The sequence below is a fragment of the Bombus terrestris genome, chromosome 5, assembly GCF_910591885.1.
Source record: "Bombus terrestris chromosome 5, iyBomTerr1.2, whole genome shotgun sequence".
Taxonomy (NCBI): Eukaryota; Metazoa; Arthropoda; class Insecta; order Hymenoptera; family Apidae; genus Bombus; species Bombus terrestris.
The window spans coordinates 1,592,785-1,604,104 of NC_063273.1; the positions used below are offsets into that span (position 1 = coordinate 1,592,785).

At 35.5% G+C, this 11,320-nt stretch overlaps 2 protein-coding genes and 1 long non-coding RNA gene across 3 annotated transcripts; 1 reads left to right on the forward strand and 2 right to left on the reverse strand.

Moving 5' to 3' along the window:
- Positions 1-533: 533 nt before the first annotated feature.
- On the reverse strand, positions 534-4,668 carry LOC100645700 (cilia- and flagella-associated protein 36). The gene is made up of 6 exons (XM_020867763.2): positions 4,568-4,668; positions 4,186-4,481; positions 3,735-3,910; positions 3,470-3,660; positions 2,980-3,343; positions 534-2,902 (listed from the first exon to the last, which is right to left on the reverse strand). The coding sequence occupies exons 2-6, from the start codon at positions 4,292-4,294 to the stop codon at positions 2,636-2,638; spliced, it is 1,107 nt and encodes a 368-aa protein (XP_020723422.1). The 5' UTR covers positions 4,295-4,481; positions 4,568-4,668; the 3' UTR covers positions 534-2,635.
- LOC100645817 (LHFPL tetraspan subfamily member 5 protein) lies at positions 4,500-11,153 on the reverse strand. The gene is made up of 7 exons (XM_048406036.1): positions 10,513-11,153; positions 9,866-10,038; positions 9,390-9,613; positions 9,104-9,298; positions 5,975-6,062; positions 5,549-5,703; positions 4,500-5,476 (listed from the first exon to the last, which is right to left on the reverse strand). Exons 3-7 carry the CDS (start codon positions 9,604-9,606, stop codon positions 5,244-5,246), a joined length of 888 nt encoding a protein of 295 aa, XP_048261993.1. The 5' UTR covers positions 9,607-9,613; positions 9,866-10,038; positions 10,513-11,153; the 3' UTR covers positions 4,500-5,243.
- Positions 7,980-10,648, forward strand: LOC125385145. Its single transcript, XR_007224147.1, has 2 exons — positions 7,980-8,767; positions 9,072-10,648. It is a non-coding gene; the product is annotated as an uncharacterized LOC125385145 (long non-coding RNA).
- Positions 11,154-11,320: the final 167 nt, after the last annotated feature.

Below are 11,320 nucleotides of genomic sequence, written 5' to 3' on the forward strand. Positions count from 1 at the left end.
AAGATCTTGCATTGAACGTGCTTTAAAGAGATCTGTAAGTAGGGGGAAGAACACTGAAAAGAAGAACAAAAAATTAATCGATATCTAATTGTAAGTGATACTAGAGTAAACAGTGCGATCGTAAATGCTATGAAAGCTAAATTTCGTACCCACACAGAGACATTCACATGTACACATGTATTTCACATTTGTTCATTGTCATGCGTCGTTCTCATTGCTATTGCTTTTCCTTAATTTAATGTTCATTGTATCCCGGTGCTTCGAGTCGTACATGTATAGCCAAAAGAAAAAAAAAAAGAAAAAAAGAAAAGAAAAGAAAAAGGAAGAGATGAGATCGTCGAGTGCAAGTTTTGAATTTATATTATATTTCTCAAAGAAACGCGTTATTCGAGTATTCGAAGATTAGGAAAGAAGAAGTTCAATTGATATTTTCCTCTTTTCTGTTTTATTCCAGCTTTCTCTTCTTTTAATATGTACGAGTTAATTGCCTTCCCATCCCCCCCCCCCCAGTCCCCCCATTTTTCGCTTTTGCAGTCGGTTTAAAATTTGACAGAATTGATTTTCTCTGAATCAGGAAGAACGAAGTCGATTTTTACGGTTATATATGTATATGCATTCATATATGTACATATACATATATACATACACAGTCTTAATCTAACTGTTGAAAATAGTAAATAGTATGTAAATACTTTTTCTGTGTTTCCTTTCTAATTTGAAGAAAAAAGCAGTGAAACATTTCATGTAAGATCAGCGCCGGCGGAAATCGAGAAATCTTACAATCGTTATAGTTCGATGTAATGTCGTACGATATTACATGATATAAAAATAAAATACCACGTGTTAAGAATATAATACGTTTTAATTATATGTACACATATTACACACACGCGCACACACACATACACACACAAGGGCGCGCGCGCGCACATACACACATACAGTCAGAGGGAGAAACACCTTTTTATATGAGAAGTTATTCGTAAAAAATTAAAAGAAAAAGTCATGCGAAGCAAGAGCAAGCATGAAAGGAAAAATTAACAGAGGAAACTTTGGTTCGATGTGTATAGTATGGTAATAGTTGAATGGAAAATTCACTGGCAAATGAATATTTTGCATTTTATTCTAATGAAGTATGAACGACGATTGACTAGATGAGCTAAATAAGATGCGAGCTAAATATAAGTGGCGGAAGGCGAATACCGAAAACCACCAATTTCTATATTTTTTAATTGACCGCATGTTTCGTAAATTATATTTTAAATTAAGTTTTCGAACGTTAGAAAAGTATATGATGAATTTTGAGTTTTGCAAGTACCGTGTCTTCTACCAGAACGAATTTATTTTACATTTGTTTCAGAAGCGTTGAATTTACTTTATTACGTTATTAATCAAGTATTAAATGGAGTTAACATTCGTATTTCGCCACGAAATTATTTTCACCTTTATAATCGGGCAGGTAAAAAGGAAAAAAAGTAAGAATGACAATTGTGTGTTACATGGAATAGAAGTATGTTGTAGAAGTGCGAAGAATATTTAATTAAATAAAACTGAAAATGATATAGAAAGAATTGGTCGATGAACGGAGTCATACTTACCTCATAATCAATGTTTAATCGCAAAGAATAAAACGAAGGAAGGATATTTCTTTGTATGAATGTAATTGTCATTGATTTTTCAGTTCTAATTGTCCAATTGTGATTTATACAACTTGTGCTGTTAGATAATTACATGTAAAACAGATTTTCCAGCGTATTTATACCTATTTTTTCTGAAAGCATTTCTTAAGAACTGTGTGTTACATTTTTTACGTAAACTTCGCATTCTCTTCTCTTTGCATCGAACAAACGAGAAATTTGACGAATTAGTGTATATAAAAGGAATGAAGAAAGAATATCGAAAGATTTACGAATGGAAATCATTTCGTCTATGAAGTGTATGTGAAATATTTAAAAAGTAATTATTCTCTTTTTGTTTTTTTTTTCTTTTTTTTTTTTTATTCATATCACTCGTATCCTCTTAAAGATCTATACAAATTGCTATTACAAGAAGAATCCTATGCTCTTTTTTTTACTTTTTTTCATGTTCCAGATTATGAAATTTCTCTCACGGGTAAAACTAGCGCCGATGATGCATGGTGAGCGTGCGAAATTCATCGAACGACTGAGAGAACATAATGCAAGTGACCTTAAGAAATTGTTTATCATTTTATCGGTATTCACAAGCGAAGATATACTTATACCCAAACTGTAACGATATTCGTCACACTTATTTAAACAAAAGAAGAAAGAAAAACGATACAGTAAACATTTGGAATTGTATAAAAAAGAAACAACTTATACTCTCTTTGTTCTTGTTAAACATACTCATTTAGTCTTATTCTGCTACCAGGTTTGATCATTTTAATTCTTTCAACGTCTGTAAACGTTGTATCCTTGTAAATTTCTTCGCTATCTTAATACTATAACGTAACGTCTATAAAAAGAAAATCTGATGCAGCTGTATAAAAGTTCGCTGTGCATGAAATTTATCAGAAAAAAAGGAAAAAAAAGAGAAAAAAGAAAGGATAAAATATCAGCATTTTATCTGGATAAAACACCGCCGTCCCGATCTCTTTCGTGTTAGAGAATCGTTATTATTGGCTCGTTTGCTTACGCACTACCTCTGCTTGGAGGCGAGCAGCGAGTACTTTACGTACTTGTAATATGGACGGTTCCAGAGGTTCCGGTAATTTTAGTTCTTGTTCTCCTTTGATCGTGGCTTCCGCTACCGATCTCGCGGAACTCGGCCTCGATGGATTCATTTCCAATCGTTGACTTCTTGCTTCTTTCTTCAAAGCTACCAATTTATCGCGTCTAGCTTTTAAATATGCCTGCCTATTTCTTATGTCTTCTTCTGATATCTAAAATATTAATAAACATCTTAATGAATTTGATTTAATTATTCTTATATATATGGTTAGCTTTTTTTAATGGATACATTTGGTCCTTCTGATTTTGATTCGTCCGTGGACATAGAATCAAGAGGAACCACTTTAGGGAACCTTGGAATATCTGCTTCTTCCTTCTTTTCTTCTTCTTCCTCCTCCTCCTCCTCCTCTTCTTCGTCTTTCCCTTTGATTTTGCTTTCGTCGTCTTCTTCTTTATCTTCATCTTCTTCCTTTAAAAATGACTGTGTACGATCCCTTTCAGGAGTATTTTCCTCTTGGGACGCTTTTAGAGCTTCTGCTAACAATGCTCGTTCGCTGTTATATTTAGCTGTTAAACGTTCATGTTCTTTGATCAACGAAGTTTCCGACGATATGTTCTTGTCTTCTTCCGAATCATTCTCCAAAACGTGTTTTCTGTACATTTTTCTCTAATTAATTTAAAATTGAAGATCACAGAAAGAGAGAGAGAGAGAGAGATTCGAATATCCAATTTGTTCCTATATATAATTAAACATGACAAATTACCAATTATACACTTACTGAATGATTTCTTCCATGACTAAAGGATCTTCATTCAATACACCTGCTTCATACATGAAAGATGCAGGTGTAAGACCATACTTCTGTTCGATCATATTCAAAGCTTGCAGTTGAAGCTCTAGATTCTTTTGAATCATCATTCTTTTGAATATCTCGTACTCGTTCGCCGCCCATATTTGCTCGAACAAGTTCTGAAACAAGTATCAAAATTAATATACATTGTATGTGATTTTCTGTCCTGTGTTCAAGAATCTCTTTGACTCGCCTGTTGGAATTGTATAGGCATTTTTGTATACTTATTCACTGTACAAGCGTACTCGAATTGCTCCGGAGTGATCCCCATGTCTTCCATGAAACAACCAAGCAATAAGTCCACCAGATTTTTGTACTCCTGATATATCTTTTGATACTCATCGTTTTCCTCGACGTCCGCTTCAAATACTGTAAAAAAAAAAAGAAAAGAAAAAGACAAAATAATGGAACAAAGTATAGCGAACGCTTGTGAGAAAACAGAAGGTTCGTTTTTACAATTTTTAGTATCGTGCTCGTATTTCGAATAAAAATGGCAACTTCTTTTCTTGTAATATCTCGTATAAATTTAGTAGATTTAAAAAAGAAGAAAAGAAGAATTTCATCTTAAGGAGCATCGGTCTTAAAGAAGAGATAGAGATTATAGACTACACAGAAAGGTTTATTGCGAAAATATCTCGACTTACTGAGTGACTTCTCTTCGATGAAAGTGATCAGAGGCGCGGACCAAATTGGACCCTGAAGAAAACCAATCAGGGAATCGAAGACCCAAGCGCTGTCGTCTTTGTCGTTCATTCTAACGCGATACGGAGGATTTCTCTTTACTACCACTAATCGATTCCTTTGGAATTTTCTTCGATTTCGTCGAAACAAAGTTTGTGATACGCATACGTATTATTGGTGTCTCCTTTTAAGCGTAGTCATAGTTACCATACGGCAAAACACTTTACTTTAGACTTGCGCGAACGAACAGAAGCGATATCTAAAATAGATAGAAATCTACACGTTTGAATTTTCTTTATTAAAGAATAACATTTTTACAGGATAGGTATAATATTAATTACATACAAAACATCCTTGATTCACATTCTGGTGTTCTTTATTTATTATACGCAACTTGCTCGCTATGTAAGACTCTCCCCGTTCTGTAAAACAACTAATTTATGTTACTTGTTTATAATAAAAAAAAAGAAAGATAGAGAGAGTGTAGTACTACTTTTTGTAAGTTCCTAAAATAAGATGGTGTTCTGTTCTGTTCCGTTCCGTTCTGTTCTGACAATTACATATCATTTATTCGTTAGGAACGAGAGAACAAACATATATAATATATTATACATATGTATATATATATATATATATATATATATATAAAACTACCTTTAATTACATGTATAGAATATACATTGCAAAGGGAAACGCGTTCACAACGCGTTAAAATAATTACGTTAATGTATATACAAAATACAAAAGTATTACGAATCGACAGGATGTCACTCTCTACAGACTTTTGAGATTTCATAATTTAACATAGCAATTATTAATTCGTATAAAATTATAAAATAATTATAAAAAGAAAGAAAAGAAACGCTCGCCTATAACATAAAGGGAAGATATTCGATGATATTATTTACAGTGTTTGTTCTCGTTTCTCATAGAATTATAAAAATACTAATAAGAAAAGGAAAGCATACTTGTGGTAGTATGATAAACTATGTACAGCGATATAGTCACGATCTTCGGTGACCTACAATTGAAAATTATGTTGAGAATGATTCAAGGTATTCGTCGACATCGTGTGGGCCGGGTGGGATGGCGCTGGTGTGTAAAGGCTATGATGTGAATGAGATTTCGCTCTGGAGAGTTCGCTGTAGCGATCCTGTTCTGGTGGAGCGACCAAGAGCACCGGCCGCAAGGAGAGGGATTTTCGAGAACCAGCGACACTCTGCGCCTCGTTCACGTACCCTGGGTTTACTTCACCTAAAACGAGACGAAAATTATTTTGTTAAGAATAATTCGTATATTTTAATTCGTGTAGAGAAAGACCCGCACCTTTGTACAAGGAACCGTTATTGAAGGGTTCAGGTTGAAGCCTGACGTGCCTGGACGCTAGAATAAAAGCGAGCGCGGCCAAGGTAGCAGCATCTAGAGCCGCGATTGCTGCTAACGGTATCGCCCACCTAACGGCGCAAGCTCCTGGATTGTATCTGTCAAATAAAATTACCGATATGCAATAACATTTTTATTAACATCTAACCGACAAAATAACAAGATAATACTCGTTACGCAATTGGTAAAGTAGCTGGTTATTATTATAGTAATTAGGTATCATAAAAAGTACCATCTCTTAGAATTAACGTCGCTCTACTACATATTTAGGACTAATGTAAATTTTGAAATTGAGAATTATCATGCACGTATAAATGATTTGAATAACCATCTTCTATTCATTTGTTAGGAAATTTAAATTTCCGCTACCTGGATGCAGCGGCACCGCAGACAGCTCGAATTAAAGGTGAATCCCAGCCCAAGGGATAAATGCAAACTCCAATCGCCATAGATATTGCTGAAACAAACGAAAGAGCATTATCTCTCGAACAACTATTGCTCGCTAGCGATAATTGCCACTGAAAATGGTAATACGGTAAATTTTTCAATTGCTAAAGCTATTCGCATCTTATACTCGAGTCCTACGACTTCCTTCTTGAAGCTATAGTTCATTGAACGTGAACATGAGTAACGTGGCTGGCATTTCAGTGAACTATCTCTCTTCGCGGATGTTCTGTGCTAGAGGTCAGCAGTGAAAGGTACCGATCTTGCTTTTTTCGCGTTCATTAATTTTTCATAAAACAAAACCACTTACACCGAGAAAAATGAGGTAAAAAATTCGAAAGGAAAAACTTTATCGATCGAAATTAAATAGCGATAAAAGTACTGTTAAAATAACTTGCGCTATGACTTGCGCCGATTCTGATTATCTATTTTTTATTTCGTTAATTTTATTCCAATAACGAAAAGCTCGGAGATATATTTGTTTGCTAGTACTTTTTAAGCAGCTGTAAATGGTAATTTTGAAATAATTTAATAGAGTTTCAAAGTACTAGCAAACAAATATATCTCCGAGCTTTTCGTTATTGGAATAAAATTAACGAAATAAAAAATAGATGATCAGAATTAACGCAAGTCATAGCGCAAGTTATTACGATCGTATTCCACGGAAAGTTTCCATTTCCGATTCGCCGTATGATCATGATATATGTATGTATTATACCGTACGCTCACAATCAGTTTCTGGGTGAAACGTTTCCCTCCTCCCGTAGCTGATTCACATTTCAACCACTGACTTTCACTGCCGGCGTACGAACCAGCCACGATCGCGAGTAATACTACCTTCGATCAATAATAATGCTATTTACAGTTTTTCATCTCTATCATCAATGATCTCGATTCTTACGTAAAGCTTATTCCCTCTTCGAATGTCTTCCGGTTATTCATACTTAGTACGTTAACTTTAAAAGAGGATTCCTCCTGAAGATAATTAAAACGTATAAAGGAAAAAGAATTGTAAAAAAGAAACGCGGTTTATTTTTTTACGGTAGTACTTTAAAAATGAAATTATCTCGAATGGACAACTTCTTAAATTCTCTCTTCTTTATTGATTAGCGTTGAAAAAATGTCACTTTCCTAAAGGGTATTATGATTTTTTAACAGTCGATGAAATGAAAATTCTATAGAACTAAATTTTGAAGCTTGCTAGAGCAAATAATTGCCTATGGATAAACATTACGTGCAATGGAACCTATGATCCCGTTTCAGTGCTTTCGTGCGAGCTGCTGTCTCGTTCGTATCGATTAAAGATTAGAGAAATAAAGAAAACAAATATTATAAATCGCGTAACTTGTTGCAGAATAAATCAATGTTCTTTAACTAGATCGACATCGTATAGACAAGTATTTTAGATCCACTAAATATCATACTTAATGGTTTTAACCGGTATCGTTATTTCCATCATACCATAAAAATATATTAATGAACAATTTATAGAATCGAATTGATCCTAAACAGTATTACGAAATAAAATTCATCCCAGGAGAAGATTTAAAAAAATTATTATAAAGGAAATTACTCCTTTTCATTTTGATTTAAATTGAAGTAACTTACTTTAAATATTTTGTATAGCTTTGCATATTATACGCATTCTATACTGTACACTTGCATCTCCTATAAGTACATCATAGTTTAATCCTAACAACATTTCTACAACATTTCTAACAAAGACGCCATAACCGAATACGTTAATTGCAGAGGCATTGGTCAACCGGTAAACTAACTGTCTCCGGTTATAACGGTCTATTCTACATTTCCTTCTAAAACATCATCGCTCCCAAGTTCATAAAAGGATGAGTTTTCTCCTTATATTCATTTTTCCTAGCGATACGTTCGCGTCATCGATACATTAGTAACTTTCGAGGTAAATCTTGATTCGTAAAATACCGAGACTCTTTCGTTATAACGTTATTGTATTACGTATTTCGCAAGCACGGTTTCGCGGACAGGAAGCGCTTTCTACTTGCAGAAAAACACAATTTACGATAAAGAGTTAGCTGTTGATCGGTAGGAGACCACGACAATCTACGTTCATAGCGATCCTATGTACGGTAATATTCTGCTAACCGATCACGTATCGGCTAATTATCGAGACAGGCAGAGTTCTGTGAAATCTGATTATATCTGCCATTACGCTATTTCCAATTAAAAGAATTAGTTGGAATAGCGACAATCACTATTAATAAGTTACTATCGTACTTTATATTCATTCCATGTAGATAAAATCTAAGCATTTCGGTGCAAATTTCAATTAGTAGTGTTTAATCAATTAGTAATAGTTAGTAAATAGTAACACTTATAGAAGATCAATTAGTTACAGATTAAGATAAGAAAACAGAAAATGCAGAAACATAAAAGGAGAATGTCGAATGGTACAGTATTATGAATGACTATTCCATCACGCTAATGGAACTCGAATTCTTTCCACTGTATAAAATTTAGTTGACAAATGAGGTTCGCGTGGCGCGTAGAGGGGCGTGCAAAACGAAACGATTGCATCACTCCCTGACTCGGTAGCCTCGGTGCATCACCGTAATTTTCAGCTACGTCGCAATGATAAGGTATTACGCGGACGATTACGGCAATAGCCCGCGAGAACACCCGGTTGCATTATACTTTCTAAAGTGATGCTCAATTTTCCTTCTTTTTCCCCCTTTGAGCTCGGTAATTATGCGATGATTACGCTTGACTTCTTCTTTTAATCTATCGCGATATATGCACACAATATAATGCGATTCAGATTAGAGAGATTAAATGCACCCTAATCTTCTTTCGTGTTTTTTAACATCCTATTACGTAATGCATGTATTCTGACTCATTGATAGTTGTATCAGTTTCGTCACTGGTATTGAACGTTATGTATAATAGTAATGCATATTTAATCCAAAATTTGAATCCCTCGAAATGCTCCCATACTTAAAGAATCTTCAAATATTATTATATTCAAGTACCTTCATTCGTATGATAGGGTTTCCATCGTGAATAATTGGCAGTAATTACCTGAAACTACTTGCATCCAGGCGCACAGATAGAAGACAGTCGTACTTTGGCAGAAGAAGAAGAGAAGCATCGCGCAAATCGTCAATAGAGCTATTATGACAGCGACGCCGACTAGAATGGTGCTTACTCTGAAGGGAATGTTCGCGATTGTCGACAGATCATCCAATCTGCCTATACATTCCTCGCCCAATTCACCTAGAGAATCGAGCAAAGAAATAATACCGATTAAACGAGTTTTATGAAAAGTACAGTAACGAGATTTGATACTGGGAAAAAATTAATTTACCATTACCACCGTAGCTGCATCTGGTCCAGAGGCCGAATCTTCCTGGATTCTCGTGTTCCAAATCGCCCAGCCACTCCGGCGTGACAAATGCCACGACTCCGATTATAGCGTAGCATATGGTGAAAATACCCCAGAGAACACCGATCGCCTTCGAATTACGAATATAATTCGTCGCGTACATATGAGAAGATTCCACATACTCTATCTTCGAGCCCATGTTGTCGCTAATGAAATATATTTGCCGATTATTTTCTATACGATTATAGCGACTTTTTTTAACTATCAAAATATAAATGTTACGATGAAAGAGATTATCAATAAGAAATAAAATATGCGAGGATATCGTAAATATTTCCACCAATAATTTCTTAATGTCTTCAGGCAAAAATTGAGTTTTTCCTAATTTATTGCATGTAGATCGTTATAATCATTACAAAGACGATCTTATGAAAATGAAGGAAAGCGGAAACACATACTCCTTCGCCAATAGATTGTCTTCAGCGTTTCCTCATCACCGATCCTGCAGCTTTACGTCGAGATCCAGTGTACGTTCTCACGTTAAATCGGTGCCAGTGCCGCCCGTGACATTTACATCGGAACATTCACCGATCGCCTTAGCAAGGTGCAGCCCGTTTTTCCTTGCAACGATCTATCGATCAGAACGTAACAATACGCGACTTCTGTTAACCGTATCAATTTTCCTATGAGGACTGGTTTGGTCAAAGACTTATTTTTTTCTCTTGAGTTCGGAGAGCAATACTTGTGTCGTAGGTGTGATAAAAACACTGTCAGAATTTGCTGATTAACATAACACCGGTTTGTAAACAGCGCACAGAACGGGGCGCGCTTTTTCGATCCAGTACGAATTCGAAATCGAAACTAGCTCATTGATCTCGACCAAAAATTATGAAATTCAAAATTCTGAACATAGCTTATACACAAATTAAGGCACAATGTGCACTAATACTAATGCATAACACATTTATTGCATATTGAGAAAGATATCAGGTCCTTAGACTTCTCAGATCTCGAAAAATTAAAACCATTCCAGTTTCATTAGAAAGCTATTGGGTTTGTGCACTCCAACTTCTTCGCAAAGTGATTAATTTGATCCTTGACGTACCTTCACCTCTCCCTTTCGCTGAACTTCGCTCAAGATTCCTCCAAAGACATCTGTTTCGAATTGTCAATCACCCAACTTCACTAGTTCACTGAGTTCTATTCCCTGAGAAACCTTCAATTCTCTTTGATACACTGGACAGGAGTTAAAAAAAACAAACTTTGTACAAAACCGGAAGGAATCGAGTGAAATATTTATTTGAAAGAAAGAAACTTGTACGCGCGAACAGGATCACGGGAGGAGATGGAATCGATGAGGATAGAGAGATACGACGACAGTCCGTTGAATTAGCTCACATAGCTACTGTTAACTACGAGTCGACGCGGTTGATCACCTCGACGAATCGAAAATACGTCTTAAAGGGGACAAGTTATGATAGCGCAGCGTATAGCTCAAGATGGCTGTTCAGGTGAACAGAGGTTGCCAGGTAGATAGAAAGAAGGGGGACTAGCACGAGAGAATGAGACGAGGACTGTGAATGGGGCCTCTTTACGGGCCCTGAGCTCAAGAGAAAGGCGACATCGCTACAGAACATTGGGGAGTAGGGATACCGACTCGTACCACGTACTTGGTACGTGGACTGTTCTTCTTCAGCCAGTCCCTGCTGATATCGAAAAAATAAATAATGAATGCACTGTTATTCCCGCTATTCGTAGACAATATAACATATTTTTAAAAGATATCGATTAAATGAGAAATCTTTTCTAATTCCTCTTTACATGTATAAACTTCATCGGTAAACTTCAAAGCATTGGTAGTGTTATTTATGCGGTTCATTATTTGTAGTCTTCAAGCGATAATGTAGAAAAAT

What these genes read in the sequence shown, in the direction of transcription:
- LOC100645700 (XM_020867763.2), bottom strand. Translation starts at nt 4,294, where the DNA reads ATGAACGACAAAGACGACAGCGCTTGGGTCTTCGATTCCCTGATTGGT. An exon ending in TGCCTATACAATTCCAACAG is followed by an intron (nt 3,661 to 3,734) that starts GCGAGTCAAAGA and finishes TACTTGTTTCAG; the next exon opens with AACTTGTTCGAGCAAATATG. An exon ending in CAAAATCAGAAGGACCAAAT is followed by an intron (nt 2,903 to 2,979) that starts GTATCCATTAAA and finishes TTAATATTTTAG; the next exon opens with ATATCAGAAGAAGACATAAG.
- LOC100645817 (XM_048406036.1), bottom strand. Translation starts at nt 9,606, where the DNA reads ATGGGCTCGAAGATAGAGTATGTGGAATCTTCTCATATGTACGCGACG. An exon ending in CTGGATGCAAGTAGTTTCAG is followed by an intron (nt 6,063 to 9,103) that starts GTAATTACTGCC and finishes CGTTTGTTTCAG; the next exon opens with CAATATCTATGGCGATTGGA. An exon ending in TAACGGTTCCTTGTACAAAG is followed by an intron (nt 5,477 to 5,548) that starts GTGCGGGTCTTT and finishes GTCTCGTTTTAG; the next exon opens with GTGAAGTAAACCCAGGGTAC.